Here is a 25,789-nt window from a genome sequence, read left to right as displayed (position 1 = left end):
ACATTTTATTAAATGAAAAATACCACATAGGGACTTTCATGAATGTTTTTGGTATGAATCAGTAAATCAGAGCTATGAATAAATTGATCGAATCAGTTTGAACTGTTGCATGGAAATGAATTGAACTTGCCAACTTTAACACCATTTTTGCTACTGAATATTAAATGAGACATGAATAAAACATTAACGCTCTTACACGCTTGAGGTGAGACACAAGTAAGGATTTCAAAATTAATCTAATGAGATGCTCTTTAGGAAACTTAATAGACTTAAACTATATTCAGTGTTGCTTACAGCTAAAGTGTGAAACCATTTTGGTGTTAAAATACTTCCTACCATGCCAGCTTAATATGCAGAGATAACCAAGCCATTTGTAAGATAATTTTCTCAAAACTGTAAACACTGTCTCTGTAGCGCTTCAAAAATTCCTGTTTGTTTTGAGCCTCAGCTTAAATTTTATATTGCCAGCAAAATCATTTAAAAACTTTGAATATTTTATACAGACCTAACACTCTGCCTTAGAGAAGATGTGCCTTGGAAAAATCTACTTTTGTTGACTAGATCCACAGCATCTGCTCAAAAGAAAGCTTTTCCCATCATTTCACATTTTAATGCACTCTTTGTTTCCTTTTTTGCCATTCTCTCCCTCTGTCTCTTCCTGTATTATTTCTTCTGTCCACTGCACTCATCTGTGGACTTACTTAAAATTGCTGTTGCATTTGAATCTAGTTATTATCATATCACTGTAACTTCATGCTGAAAATCATTTATTTGGGGGGTTTATTCCCCTTGCTTTTTTCCTTTTTAAATGTTTTTTTTTATTCAACAGCAGTCATTAAACACACTAGCACGGCATCTCCTGCAGTAATCGGTCCTTCATTCCTTGTAAAATGCTTTTTACATGAAAATTGCGGTGTGAAATGAACCTGTACTGAGCCAATAGGGATTTACAGGCCTCTCACAGCTTCACATTGGTTCACAGCATAGCATACTGAGTTTTGTGTGGCTTGCTTCCTTAAATATGAAGTTTAAAAGGGCCATATTTACACATTTTATTTTGTATTTTGTTTTTTCCTCAAGTCCATTTATGTTGGTCAAGGGTTCTTGCACCAAAATCAATATTTTCCCACCCTCTTTCTAAACCAAACACCATGTCCTGACCAGGCGAAGTTTCCAGCATCAGGTAATTTGTCACGTCAGGCAGCAGTTTCACGTCCAAAGAGGACAAACAGTCAGTAATGAGGAGCAGGATTTTGGACTAGTGAGATTTCACTGTGGCCAGTGCTACTCAGTGCAAATCCCTTAAAGGATTAGTTCACCCAAAAATGAAAATCTTCTCATGATTTACAGTTCTGATTTCTTTTATTTTTCATAAATTGGTTTAGATCTTCAAACGAGAAATAACCTAAAACAAAGGCAACCTGAGTAAACACAAAATACAGTTTTCAAATATATATGTGTGTGTGTGTGTTATACACACACACACATTTGAGGGTTTTCGAGCATGAACTGCCCGTTTAAGGTCCTGCCGCAGAATCTCAGTTGTGTTCAAATCAGGACTCTGACTAGGCCACTAAAAAACTTACATTTTGCTTCTTTTGAGCCATTCAGAGGTGGACTTACTCCTATGCTTTGGATCATTGTCTTGCTGCATAATCCAGCTGTGCTTGAGCTTCAACTCATGGACTAATGACCAGACGTTCTCCTTTAGGATTTTCTGGTAGAGAGCAGAATTCATGCTTTCCTCAATTATTGTAAGTCGACCTGGTCCTGAAGCAGCAAAGCATCCCCACACCATTACACTACCACCACCATGCTTGACCACAAGTATGATGTTCTTTTTGTGGAATTCTGTATTTGATTTATGCCAGATGTAACGTGACCCCTGTCTTCTAAACAGTTAACTTTCGACTCATCAGTCCACAGAACATTCTTCCGAAAGGTTTGTGGATCATCACGGTGTGTTTTGAAAAAATTCAGACAATCTTCTGGGTTAGCAGTGGTTGTCGCCTTGCAACTCTTCCATGAATGCCATTTTTGGCCAGTGTCTTTCTGATAGTGGAGTCATGAACAGTGACCTTTGTTGATGCGAGAGAGACCTGCAGTTCCATTTGATGTAGTCCTTGGCTTTTTTTGTTCCTGGATGAGTTGTCGCTTTGCTCTTGGAGGAATTTTGGAAGGTCAGCCATTTCTGGGAAGGTTCACTACTGTGCCAAGTTTTCTCCATTTGTAGATAATGGCTCTCACTGTTGTTCTCTGGAGTCCCAGAGCCTTTGAAATAGCTTTGTATCCCTTCCCAGACTGATGTATTTCAATCATCTTTTTTTCTCATCATTTCTGGAATTTCTTTTGACCTTGGCATAGTGTGCTACTGGGTGAGACCTTTTAGCCAACTACATGCTGCTGAAAAAGTTCTATTTAGGTGTTGATATGATTGAACAGGACTGGCAGTAATCAGGCCTGGGTGTGTCTAGTCCAGCTGAACCCCATTATAATACTTCTTCACACAGGCCCATTTGGTATTGGATAACTTTTTTGCTTCAATAAATAACATTATAATTTAAAAACTGTATTTTGTGTTTAGTCAGATTGCCTTTGTTTTATGTTAGATTTTGTTTGAATTTTTGAAAATTCAGGATAAGATACACAAAAACAGAAGAAATCCGGAGGCCAAATCGTTTTTCACAGCACTATACTTACCTTTAAGCCATCCCAGATGTGGATGACTTTCCTTCCTCAGCAGAACCGAAGTGAAGATTTTTATAAGCAGATTTCAGCTCAGTTTGTCAATACAATGAATGCAAATGGGTGCCATCAGGCTGCTGGCAGTTTGACGTCCAAAAGGCATATTTAGGCAGCATAAAAGTAATCCACATGACTCCAGTCAATCAATTAATGTCTTCTGAAGCAAATCGATAAGGTCGTGTAAAAAATTATTTGATAATTCAAACTTTATTAACTTAAAAAAAATTGCTTCCTGCCAGCAGTCGACGCATCAGTAACATAAGCGCAATGGCACGTTCACGCAAGAAGTCGGAAGCGTGTGCTTTGTACACAACAGAGGAACGAATGTCACGCGAGAGTAAGTTCATTTCAACCAGAAAAACCGCTCTGGGCGGAAGCAATGATTTCAAGTTAAAAGCTTTTTAATTGTCGATTTTTTTCTTACACCAACCTATCGTTTTGCTACAGAGGACATTAATTGATCGACTGGAGTTGTGTGAATTACTTTTATACTGCTTAAATTGAGTTTAAAAATCTTCACTTTGGTTCTGCTGAAGAAGGAAAGCCATACTTATCTGGGATGGCTTAAAGATAAGTAAATCATGAGAGGATTTTCATTTTTGGGTGAAGTAACCCTTTAACTGTGTTAATATCAATGGTGAAAATAGTCTGTTCTTTTCAATGAATTGGCCGAATGGGTTTACAAATCTGTAACTTACCGGTCTGATTGAAATTTTCTCCAATATACAAAAATAGATGGAAAGATCATGGAAAATGCCCTTTGTGGAATGTGAAAATTGGTCAAATATGGGAACCCTGTGAATGTTTTGTTTCTTCTACTCCTCAAATCCAGACAGTGGACATCCATAAAGAAAAAGTGGCAAGGCGGGAGATCGGTATCCTGACAACCAATAAGAACACCTCCCGCACCCATAAAATCATAGCTCCAGCCAATCCAGAGAGGCCAGTGCGGTATATTCGAAAATCTATCGACTACAGCATCATGGATGATATTGGCCATGGTGTGAAGGTAGGACACAGGTTTCTCAAGCTTTGGAACTGCTACTCTGAGACAATACAGAGGCTTTGCATGTTGGAACGATTTTTTTCCAACTAACATTATTGCCATTTTGCTTTTAACTTGTCAATTTGTGACGTGGGTTTTCTATGACTCTGAAATCTGTCACTAACCTCTCTGTGCTTCCTCCTCACCTTGTTTTCTGCTTCGTTCTTGGTATAAGTGGTTGCTTAGGTTCAAGGTAAGGGCTTTTGTCTTGTGATCAGGTGAGATGAATGGAGAAGGAATAAGGTATGATTCCTTAGTTCCAACCGAAATACTGACTGACAATATTGAGCATTTGTATTTGATTCATTCTAGGTTTATATTTTTGAAGGGTCATATAATATAATATAAACTTTTTCCATTGAGGTTCGTTTGTCAGGGTTCCCACACGTCCTGGAAAACCTGGAATTTTGCAATGCAGTTTTGCACTCATGGATGTGAATTAATTTTCAATAATTCAATGATTGGAGTAAGCTTATACCGCGATTACCATATGTAGTATGCAGAAAACACGGACGGAATCACAGAATCTAGTTATAAAAATGGCATTAGTTGTAAAATGCAGAAAGTCATGGAATGACACATTTGGATGAAAATAATGTTTGAATACACAGTTATTCAAATTAAAATCGTGATATGTCCTAGTGTGATTATTAAACCACAATAAATATAATAAATATATAATCTGCGTGTTTTGCGCACTTCAAAATAAATGTGTCAAGCCGGCAGCTCGTACACTTAAACACCCCATCATGAGCATCATGCGTGCTTTGGGGTGGGTGTGTGTGTAGTAGATGACAGCGAGCAGAGCACTCTGAAGTGTGCAGCACATACAGACTATGTATTTAATTAATTAAATCACAGCTTTATGGGGATTAATCCCACTGTGAAGGCAAAAATAAAAGCTCAAACTAAATGGATGCATGTGTTTTTGCTTAAATATTTCAGTTGTTGGGCACATGATATGTCATGGAAAATTGTGTCTTTAAAAGAGTGGGAACCCTGCTTGTATTTAGTGAATTAGTGTCTTTAGTGTCTAATTTGGTTTTTAATTCCTCATCTATCAGTAACAGCCTCTTTGCAAATCCTGCATTACAATCCAAGCTGAAATGTCACATTAATGTAAAGATCAGACTGAAATGATCAGGGATCTTGTTGGAAATGAGCTTTAACCACTCAATTCTCACAAGAATATTTAGAGCGGCATGTGCTACAAATATTACTTTGTTCTTAGGACGCAGTAATAAAAATCTTCAGAATAATAGCCTTTATCCAGCAGCTGCTTTCTCCTTATTACTTCACTGTATTTTATTGTTTATTGATCTATGTAACATCACAAAGCTGCAGAAGTTCAGAACGAGTAATTTTTGCTGCTTAGTTTCAATGAATGGACCCCTTTTTTACTTGGGAGAAAGTTTTGAGTTCTGAAAGTTTATATATATATATATATATATATATATATATATATATATATATATATATATATATATATATATATATATATATATAGCATGTGAGTGCAGCTCTTATCTCAAAACAAAGGAAAATGTAATTTCTCATGGTATGACCCCTTTGAGATGAATCAAGCTGAAATAATTACATTTTGATTCAGCAAATTTTGCAAGTCAACGATATGGAACAACTATTTGGAAATCATCCCTGTTTCTTCTTTCATCCTTAACATATTGCATTTGCATTTTATCAACGTTGCATATTGCTCAAAATTTTTTGTGTGTTTAAGCTTGTCAGTATAGATAGATAACGCAGTTAAACTGGTCTCTCTCTTTGCCTTTCTTTTTCTCTCTCTCTCTCTCTCTCTCTCTCACTGTCTTTCTGTTACTGTAAATTCAGATGGCATTGTCAACTTTGAAAGCTTTTTTTTTAATTATTATTATTTCTATGAAATCAAAATAGTATTGTACTCAGCTAAAGGCTGTTTTTGGATCTGTTGATTGAGAAGTTGTCATTCTCACAGGTCAGCACCCAGAACATGAAGATGGGTGGCCTTCCTCGCACCACACCGCCCACACAGAAACCACCCAGCCCCCCAATGCCAAGCAAGGGCACCATAGGGTATGTATATGAACAGAGCCTTGTAGTATAATGGTTTTAGCAGAGGGTTTGTCCTGCCCTGTTTTCTGAACACTTGCTAAGCATGTTTCCTGCATCCCCCTGTGTTGGCTGGTCATTGCAGTCCAGATTGTGTGCTGCTTAGTTGACTGGCCAGCAACACTACTAAAGATCATTCACTCATGAGATGCGCTGAATATGCATTCAATGAGAAACTGTAATTTGAAATTGTGTACGTACATTATTTGTTAATCTCACAAAGCCTATCAAGAACATGTCCGAGTAATATTTCATCCCAAAATCAAAAGGAAATAATTGTATTATGAACTAACTCAAAAGTTAAATGACCACACGCTTTACAATGATGACAGTTTGGGGGAAAATGTGCTTAAGTGCCATGCAAATACAGTCATATTGCATAAAGTCTTAACTGTCCTAAAATAGGCTTCATTTTCTTTAGGCAGAATCTTTATTGATATTGTAGCCTATTGATTTTGGGGTGTTAAATGACCTGGACATGTCTTTGTGTCTACTTGTTAATATCTTCTCTATGAGGATGTCTGTGCTGTTCTGTCTTTTTCAAGTTTTTATTATTTATTTATTTTTTAAATCTGAAACGTTTGTTATGTTTGTGGCCTAGCACCATAAACATTGAAGGGGACACCAATTCAGATCAGTGGTCGACTGAAATGTTGTTTTTTTTATTTTTTTATTATGATTGGTTCCTAGGACTGGGTAAAAATATATATTATCCAATGCATCATGATCTTCATTCAAACAATGTTAATATCGATTCTTAAATTCTAAGATTGATGTTTTACTACATACGCAACTCTCTTCAATGTGAGTAGATCCAGTTTTGCGCTATGCAGCTAAAAATGCAAATTACTCACCAGTAATTGAGTAGTATATTGATGTAGAAGTTCAGAACCAAGCTCCTTTCACTGTGTATTGAGTTAAAGTTTAATTCAACTTGTTCCATGTTATGTGTGTTCAAAGAGATCTATGCAATCTATTTGTCATAAAATAATGTCTCTTTTAAAATCCACTCTTTTCTATAGTCAAATGTTGATTAAAAAGAGTTGCATATAAATACAAAATATTTCAATTCTAATCACAAATAACACGGATGAGGTAAAGAAACCATTTGATTCCACTCTCATTAATATGAGCTCATTTACAGAGGCTCTTTAAAGAACTGCCAGTTTTCTTAAAGGGTTAGTTCACACAAAAATGAAATTTCTCTCATCATTTACTAATGAAGTTTTTTAGCAGAATTTCTCAACTTTGTAGGTCCACATAATGCAAGTGAATGAGTGCCAACATTTTGAAACTCCAAAATCCACATAAGGGCAACATAAAAGTACTCCATACGACTCCAATGGTTAAATTAATATCTTCTGAAGTGATATAATAGGTGTGAATGAGAAACAGATCAATATTTATGACCTTTTTCCTTCACTTTCACTTTCTCCTTCATCTGTTTTTGGTGATTCACATTCTTCGTGCCTATCGCCCCCTGCTGGGCAGGGAGGAGAATTTATGACAAAAAATGTCTTAAATATTGATCTGTTACTCACCCACACATATCATATCGTGTCTGAACACATGGATTTAACCACTGGAGTCTTACAGATTACTTTTATGTTCCCTTTATATGGATTTTGGAACTTCAAAATTTTGGCACCCATTCATTCACATTGTATGGATCTACAGAGCTGAAATATTCTTCTAAAATCTTAATTTGTGCTCTGCAGAAGAAAGAAAGTCATACACATCTGGGATGTCATGAAGGTGAGTAACTGATTATAGAATCTTTATTTTTGGGTGAACTATTCCTTTAAAGAGACAGTACTGATTTTTAGCATGTTCTTCAAATCAATGTAATTACTTGTAAATAGTACATATTATGCACATAAACAATAAACATGTAACAAAATATAATATATGCAACGCAATAACATTTATTGATGGAGTACATTGATTTGTACATTTTTAAACTGTTAAAATGTGACAAATTATGAAAAACAGTACTTAGTTAGAAGGTTCCCTGTATAATTAACAGCATTAGCTGGGAGAGAATTTCTTTCATATGTAAGAAAATGGACAATATACCTAAAATATACCCATATGAAACAATATCGAAATCGATTCGAGAGCTTGTAAATCGGAATTGAATCAAGACATCTTTATTAATACCCAGCCCTATTGGTTCCCTGAAATCCTGAATATGTGGTGACATACTTTGTTTATGGCATACCTGAGAAGCACAGCCTTGTGGTAAAGCAGAAGTATTCCATATGTCATTCAGGAGAAGGAAAGCAAGATTAAGCACTTTTTTTCCAAGTCTTTTCAGGTAAAAAAAAAATTGCATATTACTTGAAGATGAAGAGACTGTTTAGCTGATTAAATTATGATCAGTTGTCTTATTAATTATTAAATGAATATTTAATTAATATTTGTAAATTCTGGTTTCCTTTTTAGATCAAGGAAGCAAGAAGGCACTGATTTTACATTTCCACTGTATTTATCACGTGCACTTTCTTGACCTCTAGACCAGCGGTCTTTATTTTTGGTTATTTGAGTAGTCCTTATCCGCATTGTCTGCAAAATTCTGTACAAAGATCTCATCCTTTCTTTTCAAGGAAAACGTCTAGTCTTCTAAAACTGGTTACGATGAATAATAATTCTGGTTTGTTCTGTACTGGGTTTATACTACAACTCCTTAATGTAATAATGAGAACTGTATATAATTGTGAGGATTACTGCCAGTAAAAGTTTTTTATTTTATTTATTTATTTATTTTTATTCAGGCTTATTTTTTTGCCAGTTACATTGGCAGCTGTGCTATTGCTACTTTTTTTTTTTTTTTTTAAACAATTATCCCCAAGGTTATTAAACTGCTGTCACTCCTGACAGGAGGCACTCCCCCTACAGAACACTTGAGCCCGTGCGTCCTCCTGTGGTACCTAATGACTATGTCCAAAGCCCTCTGCGCAATATGGCGCCCATGCAGCTGCAAAGTCCTGTGCGCACTGCGTCAGTTAATCAGAGGAATCGTACTTACAGGTACCAGTACCCACATCCTCTCCTCTCTGTCAGGGCAGAGCTCATCCCTCTCTCACTCTGCTCTCCATGTGCCTGTATCTCCTCTCTGCATTTCACTGACTTCAAAAGTGCTAGAAGCCTCATTTTTTGCTATTTAAATATTGATTAGTTGGTTTAAACTTAAGTAGTGGTTTGATTTGCAGTTATACCACCACAAAGCTCTTTCACAGTTGTTGGTTTCTCTATGGCACTTCTAAAACAAGCATCTCTGATGGTCTGCACAATAGACCTTTTTCACACTCCGGGTTTTGAAACGTGGAAGTAAACGATTGCAGGGTAAACTTCGACAGCAGTGAATGGGAGATCACAGCAAATATTATTTTCATTTACCCATTTGTTCCAAGACCAAAAGACAAAATCCACTATTATGTTTGAATGACTTTCCAGAAGAGGAAAAAAAATAGAGAGCCGTGGATTAAGACAGTCAGAAGGGAGAAGATGACACATTTACTGTCACTCTCTCAGCAGTTATAATTGAAACCCCCTCACAGCTGTGGTAATTCATCTTTTAAAACTAATTCCAGGTTAATATAACACAAAGCATAATGTTATAAACTTACACTTAATATTTAAAAAAATAGATAATCAAAAAAAAATTGCGATATTTATGCTGCTAAATAAGGTGGAAACACGTCATCACAGTCTGTAAAAAAGGTCTATTGCATAATCAGAAACCTTAGCAACCAGTTGTGAGTGACGTTAGCAACGATAAACAGATCTTTGGTTATTGAGGATCGAGACGGCTGAGTATGCTCTCAGACGACTGCAGAGCCTCTCTGTAAGAGATGCAGGATTTTTCTATGACGTCTCCCATCTAAAACTTTCCTTTCATCTTGTTTGTGTTCGTCTGGAATTTTTACGATTTTAAAGAATTACAGACATTTCTCTCTCTTTCCTTCTGAAGTTAAGTGCTGTCCAACTGCGTCTGTGTTTATTGAGCAGCTCTCGCTTTTCTCTTTAGATATCTGTGCCGTCTGTGAGGATGGTTTTAACTAGGGCTAATTTACTTGTTAATGTAGGGTGATTAAATACAAAAATAGCATTTCAAGCTTTAAACGTAATTCAAATAATGAGCATGTCATGTAATTAATTCAATAAAAAATTTGAATCGATTGACTGCCCTACTTTTACATTTATGCAGACGCTTTTATCCAAAGTGACTTACAGTGATGCATTTAATCAGTATGCATGTGGGAATCTAACCCATGACATTGCCGTTATTAGTGCCATTTACTACCAGTTGCTTCAGGAACAGTCTTTAATACACTCTGTATGAAGAAACACTGAAATGAGAAGCATTCAAGACAGATTGTCAGGTTTTCACCCTCAGCAGTGAATGTATGCAGAAATCCTCCCACATGCTCTGGATGACTGCCTCTTGTCAGTTAGCACGGGATCAGAAAAGAGCATTTGGTGATATTTTTCCCAGCCCTCTTCCATCTGTCTGCCAGTTGGAAATGTTCTTGAACATCTGTCACATAAATGGCAATGGTTGTGCTCTTCTTACGTTCAGATTTAATTATGTATATTTTAAAAACGTTCAATTTGAGAACACGGCACGCTGTTATTATCAGACATGTCTTTTGATAAACATTTCCAGTTCATCTTTAGTTGTGTGTCTTAGTTTAGTTTAGTCTGACCCAGACATATCTTCATGACATTCACCAAAAAAATAAAATGGTTCTGAATTTGTATTTTGGCATTCTCAAATGAGACTCTTTATTCCAAAGTGAAGATCAATGTTGTTTGGGTAGTCAGTCTGATTAGATCTTGAATATGCATTGCACAGCCCTTGAAGAACTAGCTTTAAAAGAGGCTGACAGTTTTCTTTCGTTCTTTTCCAGCCATTTAAAAGTGTCTCTCTTGCTCCTTTCCATTTCCAACAGCATCAGCTCTTTCACTGCCTTTCTCCCTTTTCCATCTCTGCTGCAAAAGTGTGTTGCTCAGAAACCTTTATCTCATTGCTGATTGACATGCGTGCTTCTTCCTGCTCTTTCTCTGTCTCTTAAACTCGTGCTCTCATGCAGTCTGTGCTCAGTGTGGAGTTTCACCTATTCACTAGGAGTGCATGCTATGCAATATAATGTGTTTTTATTTTTTCTAGATAGAGAGATAGATGGAAAGATTGAGAGATACAGTATATACAGAGAAAGACAGGTTTTTTAGATGAAGGATGGATAAATAGATGGATTTCTTTGCTCTTTTTTTTTTTTTTTTTTTTTTACCTTGTCAGTGTCTTATTTTCTCCTTAATTTCACACATTCCGTTCACTGATTCTTGATATAAGGGACAAAACTTTGTTTCAAATCTATTTCAAATAGATTCTAGTTCAAATTTATTTATTTTTTTAAACTAAATTAATTTTAAATGGATATAATTGTTGGCAAATGGTCTCCACTAATGAACCATGTAAGGGAACAGTTTTTTTTTTTTTTAATCCTGAAAATTGACATTTATTCACTTAATAACTTACATCTTACTGTCATTTGTGTCAACTCCGTCAGACACACTAAAAGCATGCTATTTTAATTTGATCCATCCAACAAGAGTGTATAGTCTTTTCTAATGATCTAATAATGGTGTTCAGTGATTAAATACATTCCATAATTTATTTCGTTTTTCCTGTTTTCACACTTTTCTGAAAATCCTGACGGAGTTGACACAATCTAATATTTTTCCATCTTGACCATGTGTTCTACACTGGAGCCATTTAGCTTTTTTCCTCAGTTGAAGCTGCCTCTTTTACCTAAATTAAAATGCCCAAATTTATCCCACAATTCAAACAGAAATTATTATAATGGGAATGACAGAGTTGGCACCGTATAGACATACATTTATATATTGTTTATATATATATATATACATATATATATATATATAAACACTTACCAAACCATGTGTCCTACTGTTGCATCCATCATGAGCAGGAAGTGGGAAAGGGGTACTCTGAGTTATAGCTGACCATGACATTGTTTGATTTATTCAGGATTATATAAGAAATTTGACAGATTTTATGCAAAGTGATTGGAAGTTTTTTATGGAAAATATAATTTAAAGTTTAGTTTATGTATTGTTTGATATCTTATAGATCCCTACCTTTCATTTCATTTTTATATTTATGAATTTGTTGCATTTTTAAACACTTTGTTTGGCAGTTCAACATTGTGACCTCTTGCTGAGGACAGGTTAAGTTACAAGTATAGTGCATGCATTTAAAACAATTCTAATGAAATTATTTAAAAATGTAAGTAATGAATGCCTTGAGTATACATACGTATGTCCTTTAGATTGAACTTTTCCATTATTTCTTTTTTTTTTTTTTTAATTTCTTGATTTTTAACACGGAGGACTTTTTTTTTTTTTTTTTTTTTTTTTTTTTTACGTAAAACATGTTTTGTCACTTATCTCAAGAATCAGTGCATTATTTAATTCACCCTATGTATTTTCTGTATTGTCTGTTTTGGTAGTGTAATCACTGTACACTATAAACTTTACCAATGTAGAGAGCAATGGAGTGGATACAGAGATTTTCTGTAGATTTGGGAGCTAACATAAAAATGGAACTACTTTGGTTAATCTACCAAAATTTGCCTCTAACCAATAATCTTAAAATCCTCACATATTGGCCAGTCAGTTGGTCTGGCCGATGTATTGATGTAACACTACATCTTTTAGTGTTTCTCTCTTCAGTAGTTGTTTATTAGGTAAATTGTAAAATGAGGAAGTGTCCACCATGAGTGCATACTGTCTCTGCTGTTGCTTCTCAGTTCACATTCATGCTGTCAACTCATGCTTTTTGTTTCATAGAGACTGAAACAACTGATGTGTTTTCCTCTCCTGTCTTTTGTGAGCTGTTGTCCAGTCTAACAAGCTGTCTGCATGATGTTTATCTGGGAGCACTCAGATGATATGTCTCTTTGTTTTGTTATCGCTGTGTTTCAAGTTGATGGTTTGTGTTTAGATATCAGTAGTGTGTGTGTGTGGTTACATGAGGCACATGTTTAATATGTAGTGTATGTTCTGCAGCGGGAGCAGTGGCGGCAGTCACCCCAGCAGCAGTCGCAGTAGCAGTCGGGAAAACAGCGGCAGTGGCACTGTAGGCGTTCCCATTGCTGTGCCCACACCCTCTCCACCCAGCGCCTTCCCAGGTGAGATCTTCATCTCTGACACTTCAAATCTGAGATGCAGCACACCAGTGGTTCTTAACTGGTTTGGTTTCAGTACCCAGATTGCTTTGGTCATCTTAGGCAACCTAACACAGTACCAACAAAAGTATAGTCAAAGTAAAAATGTCCTCTAAAAGAAACAGTTTATTAATATTTCTTTGAGTAGTTTTGTTCATTTTTGTAGAGGAGGAGGGCTTGTCATGTAAACTGTCCCTGCTGGCAACTGCCTAATTTGAGTAGCTTCTACCAAGAGACAGAAGAATTTGTCCCAAAATATCACAGAGTTTGATTGGTGACAAACTTTGACGCTCACAATTTTATATACAGTTATATTGTTAGTTGTATTCATTTTATTTTATTTATTTATTTGCATGTAGCAATGTTTATCCCTGCTGTCCACAACTGAATCAGAACAGACCTTGTAAATCACCACTTAAGAACCACTGGCTCTCTGGCTGCAACATACTGAACTGATTTGTTTTTAGACCATTTGTAGGCAATGCTTGTTTAAGAACTGTTATACATTATCCTGCTAAAAACTAATGCTTAACATTAAAATACAAAAACCCATTTATCGAATAGTTCACCCCAAAATGGCTCATGTTGTTTCCAACCCCTTGTGTTTTTCTTTTTCCATGGAACACGAAAGGAGTTTTTTAGTTGAAGCTATTGACTGTAAATCTTTCCTTTTGGTCCTAATACTCAAACATAATCAATGCTTTTATGATACACCTGTGATGCAATTAAATTAGCTACTTCTCCTATGGTGTGGAATGCTCTGATATGAATGCCCGGAAGTCAAAACTTTCATTGAATAAAGACTTAAGAAATAGCTTGACAGCCCTCGTTACTGTTCACTTTTGTTGCATTTACACAGAACAGCTTGGACAACTTGAGGGTGAGTAGATGATAACAGAGTTTTGGGGCGAATTATTGTGAATTATTTCAGAGTCGGTGAAACTCAGTAACCACAGATTTCACTATTTCCCCTCAAACAGCTGAAACTATTAAACAAAATTCCATACTGTACTGTATGTTTACTTGTACATGATCTGCCCAAAAGATGAATTAGGAATAAATGTTTAGGACAGTCTTAGTTCAATTATGTAGACCGCTCTCTGAGACTAAAACAAGACTTCTGCATGACATGTCTCCCATTAGCTCCCTTTATCCAAAATGCTACAGCATTCCTCATTTGGTTTCCTCCCTCTCTCCTCTTTTTACTCTCAAGCTGCTGGTGCTGGTCTTTCCAGCGCACCCTCAGCTCCAACTAACTCCACCGAGCCCTCTGTCACTTCCTCTAGTTTAACCCCCACCCAACCCTCACTCAGCCCCACTGCAGTCCCTGAGTCTCTCCTCAATCACCCCGACACCACTGAAAACTCTCTGGTCCCAGCTGAGGGCCCTCCACCCCTCACTTCAGCTGCAGCTAGTGCTATATCCAACACCAACCCTGAAACAGGTGAGTCTGACACTGGCCAGCTTATCTCCAGCCCACCGGTCACACCTTCCACTCTTGTCATGCCATTCCATTACCCCACTCCTTGCCCGCTTCATTGAACTACATATGTTTTGGTGCTTCTCATGGGTCTCTCAGGCTGTTTTGACACTTGATTCGATTGTTTGATCTGACTCTGAGTTTGATTCCACCCCCTTCCTCTTGGCATCAACACAGTCATCAACACAAGTATGAGTAGTGTTTTAAAACGTATAGTTCCATCCCTGAATTCTGATTGGAAGAGCCGCTTTCAAAGCCATTGGAAAATTACTAGAAAAATACACCTGACATAGCACATTCTTTAATAATTCAGCAAGTTCCTATGTTGCCTAGCAACTGCAAACACCCTACAGTTAGGAAATTGAACTATTACTTGGCAAAATAATGATTTATTCAGATTATTATTAATACAGTTAACTGCTTATTAAAAATTGGTATCTTCAGATTGCTTTTGCAGAAGTTTTATAAAAGCTTTACGTCATGCAGAATCAGTGTAACACACGGCCTCTCATGGCTTAATGCTTTAATAGCAGCTGTTTACCACTGTAAAGAGGCAATGATTCAGAAGGAGCAGCGTTGTTGTTCGTTTTACTGTTTGTGGTAGTAAAACCAAAGGGGTCATAAATTTTGCATGCACAGAATATCTTCGTCGGATAAATTGCAAGAGATGTGAAGAATGGAGATATGCTTGCCGAATTTCTTAATTGAAAATGCATTATATAGGGCTTCCATAGTCATGCAATACCCTGGAAATGTCAGGGAATTTTAAAACTGTGGTTTCCAGGCTTGAAAAAGTCATAGTAAGATCTTGAAGTCATGGAAATGTATTATTTATTTTAAGTAAATATAAATGTCTTATTAGATCCCATCATTAAGAAATACAGTTGAAGTCAGACGTTTACATACACCTTAGCCAAATACATTTAAACTCAGTTTTTCACAATTCCTGACATTTAATCATAGAAAACATTCACTGTCTTAGGTCAGTTAGGATCACTACTTTATTTTAAGAATGTGAAATGTCTGAATAATAGTAGAGAGAATTATTTATTTCAGCTTTTATTTCTTTCTTTATCACATTCCCAGTGGTCAGAAGTTACAATTTGTTAGTATTTGGTAGCATTGCCTTTAAATTGTTTAACTTGGGTCAACCATTTTGGGTAGCCTTCCACAAGCTTCTCACAATAAGTTGCAGGAATTTTGGCCCATTCCTCCAGACAGAACTGGTGTAACCGAGTCAGGTTTGTAGGCCTCCTCGCTTGCACACACTTTTTCAGTTCTGCCCACAAATTTTCTATCGTATTGAGGTCAGGGCTTTGTGATGGCCACTCCAATACCTTCACTTTGTTGTCCTTGAGCCATTTTGCCACAACTTCAGAGGTATGCTTGGGGTCATTGTCCATTTGGAAGACCCATTTGCGACTGAACTTTAACATTCTGGCTGATGTCTTGAGATATTGCTTCAATATATCCACTTAATTTACCTTCCTCATGATGCCATCTATTTTGTGAAGTGCACCAGTAACTCCTGCATAAAAGCACCCCCACAACATGATGCTGCCACCCCCATGCTTCACGGTTGGGATGGTGTTCTACAGCTTGCAAGCCTCACCCTTTTTCCTCCGATGGTAATTATGGCCAAACAGTTACATTTTTGTTTCATCAGACCAGAGGACTTTTCTCCAAAAAGTAAGATCTTTGTCCCCATGTGCACTTGCAAACTGTAGTCTGGCTTTTTTATGGTGGTTTTGGAGCAGTGGCTTCTTCCTTGCTGAGCAGCCTACAGGTTACGTCGATATAGGACTCGTTTTACTGTGGATATAGATACTTGTCTACCTGTTTCCTCCAGCATCTTTACAAGGTCCTTTGCTGTTTTTCTGGGATTGATTTGCACTTTTCGCACCAAATTACGTTCATCTCTAGGAGACAGAATATGTCTCCTTCCTGAGTGGTATGATGGCTGCGTGGTCCCATGGTGTTTACTTGTGTACTATTGTTTGTACAGATGAACGTGGTATCTTCAGGCATTTGGAAATTGCTCCCAAGGATGAACCAGACTTATGGAGGTCCACAATTTTCTTTCTGAGGTCTTGGCTGATTTCTTTTGATTTTCCCATGATGTCAAGCAAAGAGGCACTGAGTTTGAAGGTAGGCCTTAAAACACATCCACAGGTACACCTCCAATTCAGTACACCTCCTATCAGAAGATAATTGTCTAATTGTCTAAAGGCTTGACATCATTTTGTGGAATTTTCCAAGCTGCTTAAAGGCCCAGTTAACTTATTGTATGTAAACCTCTGACCCACTGGAATTGTGATATAGTCAATTAAAAGTTAAACAATCTGTCTTTAAACAATTGTTGGAAAAATTACTTGTGTCATGCACAAAGTAGATGTCCTAAATGACTTGCCAAAACTAATGTTTGCTAATATTAAATCTGTGGAGTGGTTAAAAAAATGAGTTTTCAGCCTTCAGCCTAAGTGTATGTAAACTTCTGACTTCGACTGTGTGTGTGTGTGTGTGTGTGTGTGTGTGTGTGTGTGTGTGTGTATGTGTGTGTGTGTGTATATATATATATATATATATATATATATATATATATATATATATATATATATATATATATATATATAAAACATACTCTTTGAGAAAGTGGTCTATAAAATGTTAAAAATAAATCCTTATCCTTTTTTGATGAGAAAAAAAGGCTTTCACACCAACTAAATGTATCAAACCCTGATATCAAACGGACTCTTGTCCACGCCAGGTGCTCTAGCGTGAAAACATCCTCAGTCCCAGGTGCAGTATAAATACTTTTTCAGTGTGCCGCAGCGTCTCGAACACCGTGCGCATGATGCAGATTTTGTCCTCAGCAAAGTATGCGTACTGTTTGCGTACAGCCGAGTTTTTCAAGATAGGCGTACAGTTTGCATTTATTTGACTGTGCTAAAGAGTAGCACGAAGCAGTCGTAGAGGGCATGCATTAACCATATGGGTTCCTGGTCAAAAGAGTGTACAGTACTTTGAAAGGCTGGAGCGCTCAGCTGTGCGCAAGGCATAATAAAGTATACTTAGGTTTACATCAGCATAAACCTGTCATTTTCATGTTATTCACACTTTCAGATCATTAATCCATTCATTATGGACACAAAATGCTTGAATGCATATCCTTAAGTGGTCTGATTGTGGACTTGCATTCCTTCTCATTCAAGGCAATTTGATATAAACCGTTATTGGGAGTTAAAATGGTATGTATTGCAGGGATGAAATTCTGGTATAGATTAACCACAGATAATTCTGCATGTTCATGCTAGTCATTATTTTCTCATTGCTTTGTGGTGTCCTCACAGGCGGTCCTCAGTTCTACAGCATGAACAGGCCCGTCCCCAGACAGATCACACCCATAGTGGGCGGGTCTCTGCCATATCGCCGGCCGCCTTCAATCATGGGCCAGACTTCCATGCCTCCAAGCCAGCAGAACGGAGGACCCTATTACAATCAGAACCAAGGTACTATTCTTACTATGCACGTCAGACCTCAGAGAGAGGACAACAAAACGCTTGGGACTGAACTATTTTTATGTTCTACTTTTTTATACAAGCACAAGGTTTAGTATGTTCCCTTAGATTACGAGAACATCATAGACCCCCTACCTTGTGTATTACTTTCTTTTAACATTTGTGTTTGACACATTTAGAGCTTTCTTTAAAAAAAAATTCCACAGTAACATTTATCTCATGTTCCTAAAGGAATCTCCGCCAATGTTCCCTCTAATTTGTTTTCCTATTTTTGTGCAGATCTTTTGACCACATGAGCAAAAACCTTTGTTTATATGTTTATAGCAAAGTCAATGAAATGGAAAAAAATCCTGCACACTATCCTGGCTTGCAAAGAGTATCAAAATTTATTAAGCAACGTTTCGGTCACTCGACCATCGTCAGGCTTTTCCAGTGATCAAAATGTTGCTTAATAAATTTTGATACTCTTTGCAAGCCAGGATAGTGTGCAGGATTTTTTTCCATTTCATTGGCTTTGTTACAGCTTGTGTCTGACACACCTATCAATTACTTCTCAGGTTAGTTGTTAATTGATTTATATACTACCGGTCAAAAGTTTTGAAACACTTATTCATTCTTTATTATAATTTTTGTTTTCACATTTTGGAATAATAGTAAAGTCATCAAAACTATGGAATTACATAAATGGAACTATGAGAATTATGTTGTGACTAAACAAAATCCAAAATAAATCAAAACTGTGTTATATTTTAGCATCTTCAAAGTAGTCATCCTGTGCCTAGAATTTGCAGACATGTACTCTTGACATTTTCTCAACCAACTTCTTGAGGTATCACCCTGGGATGCTTTTTAAACAGTATTGAAGGAGTTCCCATCTATGTTGGGCACTTATTGGCTGCTTTTCTTTATTATTTGGTCCAAGTCATCAATTTCAAAAACTTTTTTTTTTTTTTTTTAATTAAATTTTAGTTTTATAATGAAATAAATGAATATGGTGGCACAATTCTATTTTTGTCTACAAAACTAATTTCAAACATTTTAGCGTACGTCTTCAGATCAAAAGATTTTTAAGATCATGAGAAATATTTCAGTCAAGTGTTTCAAAACTTTTGACCGGTAGTGTATGTTTATAAAATTAATTTTGATTGCAAATCAAATTAAATTAGTAAAAATAAATGAATAATTATACTTGTTATATTTTATATGTGTAATATCAAATGATTATATAAACATAATTAAATAATATTATTTCATTAATAAAAGGCCACTTGTTTTCTTGAGAAAAAATAATGAGATACAGTAAAATAACTGTGCATGGCCTCTATGGGCTTTCATTTGTGTTGAAATGCCATCTAGTCATTTGCAAGGCCTTCTGCGCTTCTTTTTTGTTTGTTTTTTGTCTTTTTCCCCATCTGCACGGGAGCAACAGCAGAAATACCCAGTTGTGCATGTGAACAACTTAAGGCCCAAACATACTCTATGCAAGTGCGTGATTGCAGACGCATCTTGCTACGCAAGATCGATTACACGCATAATTGCGTTGTGAAATGTGTCAGAGCGCAATTCATAACCTAACACAAGTATGTGCTGTATTCTCAGCTTTGCCGCAGGGGCCGCTACAGTGGATTTATTTTTCTCAATCAACAACTGTCTTGGTGGAGCAGCAATCTGAGGAGAGTCTTGCCGAACAAGTTAGATTATACAGACATATTTTCTGTCGTCTTTTCAGCAAAATACAAAAGCACACACTCCTCAACTGTTGACACGTTGACTTCACCACATCAGGTTTCGTGGCGCCTAAAAAACTCTTTCGCCCCCTTGTGGTCCGAGGTTTGTAACCGCCAGAGCGACACACGAGCGCACGTAATGTATGTACAACGGGAACACGCTGGCCATGTGTTGGCGAAGCGCTCGCGTCTGCATTTGCGAACTTGCGTGAAGTATGTTTGGGCCTTAGAGGGAACATCGATCTCCAGTTAAAGTAGGTGGGTGGTTTGTTCACGCATAAATGTATTAGTCTTTGAACTCTAGCTGGTGTAGGTCCACCTTTCATGCTTTCACTCTGAGGTCACTTCCTGTTTGTCACAAAGTGTTTGCACACTAAACTAACTGCCTACTTTCTTTTTTCCTTTTCACATTTACTTTCTTTTGACCTTTTTCTTTATCTGTTCATTGCCCACCACACTTCCCCGTCCTCTCACTTTCTCTCTGTGCTTTTTGTGGTGTTGTGGACTAGCCTCAGTCGCCCCCCCTCCCCCCTCCATCCTGCAGATCACACCCCAGCTTCCACTGACGGGTTTTGTGGCTCGTGTACAGGAAACCAGTAAGTGGCTTTGAGCTTCTCTGATGAGCCCCTGCTGCCTTCAGACCACACACACACACACTCACACATAACTTTGTGCGCCTTGCTGTGTGTCATTACACAATGACTCAAAATTGATGTATGCATTTTAGTTCGAATTCAAACGAACCCCTTTGTATTATATAATGGCCCCAAAAAAGTATTTGGACACTGAAGCTACACTTAAATATGTACGAAATTCATTACATGACAGCTAACAAAAAATCAAACCAAGTTGCATCAACAAAGAAATAATACTAGAACTTTCTTAGTACTACATTCACCTCTTTTTACCAACTGGTCCCATGGTAATTTTTAGTGGTTGTATGAAGTAACCACAAGTGTAATTCATCACATTATAAGAACATGTTCATTTTTAACCTAATAAACTTTGTGACATTTTCAGCCTGATTTAATTGATTATTATTTTATTTTTATTATTTTTTTAAATAAATGCCATTTTGTTTTTGTTATCTAATGTGATGACATTCAGACACAAGTGTGTTTGTGTCCAAAAACTTATTGGAGTTGCACTATATTTATGACGGCAAGCAATTTTCAGTGTCCTGTTTCTATACAGGAGCACTTATTTGTGTATATGTGTCTATCTGAGAATATTTGGAGTTAAAGTTCATCACTGTTCCTTTTTCACAGTAAAGCATTCAAACATCCATATCATGAATCTCATCTTGTGCTTCCTGCTTGAATCCATGAGCTTGCATGGCCTTCCCATCTGAAGCATTCCTTGTTATCTCTTTGAGTCTCCTGTTCATTTCTCTGCTCTCTCTCAGTTTCAGATGCACCTCCCCCACCTCCCCCTGCAGAAGAGCCGGTGTTTGAGGGGACTGCACAGCATCCTCCTCCTCCTGAGGATTATGAGGAAGAGGAGTCTGCTGTGGTGGAGTACAGTGACCCGTATGCTGAAGAAGACCCACCCTGGGCTCCTCCAACCTACCTTGAAAAAGGTACTCTGAAGATATCTTGACACAGGTTACATTCAGCTCACTTTATTATTTAGATATTCCATAAATATTACAGTGCATTGTTAAAGGTCCCAGAAGTGCACTCACAATGTTAGTCACAGTTTCTTGCACATAAAACGTTATGTCATTTATTGGGACTGTTTCAACCTCTGTCTGACCCTTACAAAAATATTTTTGCTGGTGTACCTTTGACTTGTTTTGATTGGCTAGTCTCTGCATACCGACATACACCGATCAGCCACAACATTAAAACCACCTGCCTAATATTGTGTAGGTCCCACTCGTGCCGCCAAATCAGTGCCAACCCGTATCTCAGAATAGCATTCGGAGATGATATTCTTCTCAACACAATTGTACAGAGCGGTTATCTGAGTTACCGTAGACTTTGTCCGTTCGAACCAGTCTGGTCATTCTCTGTTGACCTCTCTGTTGATCAACAAGTCATTTCCGTCCATAGAACTGCCTCTCACTGGATGTTTTTTGTTTTTGGGACCATTCAGAGTACATTCGAGAGACTGTTGTGCGTGAAAATTCCAGGAGATCAGCAGTTACAGAAATACTCAAACCAGCCCGTCTGGCACCAACAATCATCCATGCGATTATCTAATCAGCCAATCATGTGGCAGCAGTGCAGTGCATAAAATCATGCAGATACGGGTCAGGAGCTTCAGTTAATGTTCACATCAACCATCAGAAGGGGGAAAAAATGTGATCTCAATGATTTGGACCGTGGCTTGATTGTTGGTGCCAGATGGGCTGGTTTGAGCATTTCTGTAACTGCTGATCTCGTGGGATTTTCACACACAACAGTCTCTAGAATTTACTCCGAATGGTGCCAAAAACAAAATATATCCAGTGAGCGGCAGTTCTGCGGACGGAAATGTCTTGTTGATGAGAGAGGTCAACAGAGAATGGCCAGACTGTTCAAACTGACAAAGTCTACGGTAACTCAGATAACTGCTTTGTACAATTGTGGTGTGAAGAATATCATATTAGAATGCTATTCACAGATGCGGGTTGGCACAGTTTTGGCAACACGAGGGGGACCTACACAATATTAGGCAGGTGGTTTTAATGTTGTGGCTGATCGGTGTAGTTCATCGTTCATCTGACTGGGCCAGTTTGCTGAATTCTGAATTTCCATTTAAATATAAAATGGGTGGTGTGTTATGTGCTTATACTTGTGACATCAATACCTTAGTGTAGGGCTGTCAATTTAACACCTTAATTCAGTGCAATTTAATTACATAAAAAATGATGTGGTAAAAAAATTAACGCAATTGATCATGTCCGTGGACTTTAATAAGGAATATTCTTACCATCGGTGCAATTTAAGCTTGAAGTACCACGTGTTTTCAGCAGGGGGCAGTAAGCGAAACTCCAGCTCTGCAATGCACAGCTATACAGACAATAAACCCCACTCAAGCTTGCTTGACGCTAGCGACAGCACAAGATGAGAATGTGTTCTTGTGTTCACACACAGCTAGATGGAGTACAGTTCCAAATGCTGGGATCTCATGACATGTTTTTCTAAGTTTCAAACTATGTTTAACTTGACACAGCAGCCTAAAAAAGCTGTTAATGATGCGACAAGTCACTTTTTGCATTGTCTTATCAATGCTTTACTTGTCTGCTACAACAATGTAATGCATTTTAATTATCTGTTTTATATATATATATATAAACAGATAATTAAAATGCATTACATTGTTGTAGCAGACAAGTAAAGCATTGATAAGACAATTACATTACTGATGTAAAAAACAGCACCATCACTGTTTGAAAAAAGTCATTTTTGATCAAATTCAGACAGGCCCCATTTCCAGCAGCCATCACTCCAACACATTATCCTTGAGTAATCATGCTAAATTGCTAAGTTGGTACTAGAAAATCACTTGCCATTATATCAAACACATTTGAAAGCTATTTGGTTCATTAAATGAAGCTTAACATTGTGTTTGTTTTTGTTTTTGAGTTGCCACAGTATGCAATAGACTGGCATGTCTGAAGGTCAATATTAGGTCAAAAATGGCAAAAAAAGAAACAGCTTTCTCTAGAAACTCATCAGTCAGTCATTGTTTTGAGGAATGAAGGCTATACAATGCTTGAAATTGCTAAAAAAACTGAAGATTTCATACAAAGGTGTACACTACAGTCTTCAAAGACAAAGGACAACTGGCTCTAACAAGGACAGAAAGAGATGTGGAAGGCCCAAATGTACAACTAAACAAGAGGATAAGTACATCAGAGTCTCTAGTTTGAGAAATAGATGCATCACATGTCCTCAGCTGACAGCTTCGTTGAATTCTACCCACTCAACACCAGTTTCATGTACAACAGTAAAGAGAAGACTCGCAGAGAAGTAAAGGGAAGAATTGCAAAGAAAAAGCCACTTTTGAAACAGAAAAAAAAAAGAAAAGGTTAGAGTGGGCAAAGAAACAGACATTGGACAACAGATAATTGGAAAAGAGTGTTATGGATCTTAACCCCATTGAGCTTTTGTGGGATCAGCTAGACTGTAAGGTGCATGAGAAGTGCCCGACAAGACAGCCACATCTATGACAAGTGCTAGAGGAAGCGTGTGGTGAAATGTCACCTGAGTTTCTGGACAAACTGACAGCTAGAATGCCAAGGATCTGCAAAGCTGTCATTGTTGCACATGGAGGATTTTTTGATGAGAACTCTTTGAAGTAGTTTAAGAAGTTCTGAATTTTTTTTTTTTTTTAAAATTGTAATAGTAATTTTTCATGTTATTAATGTCCTAACTATACATTGTGATCAGCTGAATGCCACTTTGGTGCATAAAAGTACCAATTTCTTTCCATAAGAGCAAAATCTGTATATTATTCCAAACTTTTGAACGCCTGTGTGTGTGTGTGTGTGTGTGTGTGTGTATATATATATATATATATATATATATATATATATACACACATTTTGATATTATTTAGATGTTTTATATTGAATTATTTTTTAGGGACTTTCTCAGCAAATATTTATATATGCGATTAATTAATTATTTAAATTAATTGATTGACAGCCCTAGTCTAAATAGTGCATAAAACTATTTCATTTCCAAACAGCAAGGGAAGTCGTTTTACATTAAGTATCTAATTTTAAAGCTAAATGTCAATGTCCTTATGCGATTAAATCGTATGGAGTGTTTTGCTAACAGCAACAGGAGATAAAGTACAAAGTAAAATCAGATTCATGCATCAGTCATTGATAGTCCAGAGGGAATCTGCAGACCTTTTTCGCATAGTCTGCGCTGATTTTGGCTGAAAATCTGTGGAAATTAATTCTGTTGAATGGATTTAAACATGGTAAAATGTGTTAAACAGAGCTTACTACACTCTTATTAGGAGCTGAAAGCATAATCAAATTAGCCAAGATATATTAGCCAAGAGTTCTGCTGTCACAAATTCCATGTGGGCCTGGTCATTAGTGTACAACTATACAAGTCACTATCTTTGTTTTTCTTCCTTTAAGTGGTGGCAATCTACGATTACACGCGAGACAAGGAAGATGAATTGTCTTTCCAGGAAGGGGCCATCATTTATGTCATTAAGAAGAACGATGATGGCTGGTATGAAGGCATGATGAATGGCACTACAGGACTCTTCCCTGGAAACTACGTTGAGTCCATTATGCACTACACAGAATGAGAGGGTCCTCTGCTCTAACCCCCTGAACATCACCGCTAATCTTACCATGCATAAGAGTGCATGCATAATAGCAACCATGCTAATAACAGACCATGTTCAGAGATGAGTGGTGCGGCTATGGAAAGAGGACACTATTTTACTGTCATGAAGCTTAACATTCAGACTATAAAGACTGAGGGCTTTACACTAAGGATATTGAGAAAATATACAGTACTAGATAAAGTGTTTATATATACACCAATCAGCCACAACATTAAAACCACCTGCCTAATATTGTGTAGGTCCCCCTTGTGTCAACAAAACAGCGCCAACCCACATCTCAGAATAGCATTCGGAGACGCTGTTCTTCTCACCACAATTGTGCAGAGCGGTTATCTGAGTTACTGTAGACTTTGTCAGTTCTAACCAGTCTGGCCATTCTCTGTTGACCTCTCTCTTCAACAAAATATTTCCGTCCACAGAACTGCCGCTCACTGGATGTTGTTTGTTTTGGCACCTTTCAGAGTAAATTCAAGAGACTGTTGTGTGTGAAAATCCCAGGAGATCAGCAGTTACAGAAATACTCAAACCAGCCCATCTGGCACCAACAATCATTCTCCGCTCCAAGTCATTGAGATCACATTTTTTTCCCCATTCTGATGGTTGATGTGAAC

At 37.2% G+C, this 25,789-nt stretch overlaps 1 protein-coding gene across 4 annotated transcripts in view; it reads left to right on the top strand.

The window, feature by feature from the left end:
- The window catches only part of LOC127447695 (abl interactor 2-like), a 74,749-nt gene extending 49,320 nt beyond the window's left edge, over positions 1-25,429 (top strand). The window contains exons 3-11 of one of the 4 annotated variants that reach the window (XM_051709704.1): positions 3,578-3,754; positions 5,763-5,860; positions 8,777-8,926; positions 12,992-13,113; positions 14,363-14,593; positions 17,980-18,138; positions 20,384-20,470; positions 21,280-21,453; positions 24,961-25,429. In XM_051709704.1, the coding sequence (XP_051565664.1) occupies positions 3,578-3,754; positions 5,763-5,860; positions 8,777-8,926; positions 12,992-13,113; positions 14,363-14,593; positions 17,980-18,138; positions 20,384-20,470; positions 21,280-21,453; positions 24,961-25,136 (1,374 nt within the window). In that variant the 3' untranslated portion in view covers positions 25,137-25,429. The remainder of the gene's footprint in view (positions 1-3,577; positions 3,755-5,762; positions 5,861-8,776; positions 8,927-12,991; positions 13,114-14,362; positions 14,594-17,979; positions 18,139-20,383; positions 20,471-21,279; positions 21,454-24,960) is intronic. The other 3 variants (XM_051709705.1, XM_051709706.1, XM_051709707.1) reach the window with 3 other exon arrangements.
- Positions 25,430-25,789: the final 360 nt, after the last annotated feature.

This window comes from Myxocyprinus asiaticus, chromosome 11 (assembly GCF_019703515.2).
Source record: "Myxocyprinus asiaticus isolate MX2 ecotype Aquarium Trade chromosome 11, UBuf_Myxa_2, whole genome shotgun sequence".
In the NCBI taxonomy this organism is placed as follows: domain Eukaryota; kingdom Metazoa; phylum Chordata; class Actinopteri; order Cypriniformes; family Catostomidae; genus Myxocyprinus; species Myxocyprinus asiaticus.
Note: the sequence above shows the minus strand (reverse complement) of the source record. Positions and strands in the feature narration are given on the sequence as shown.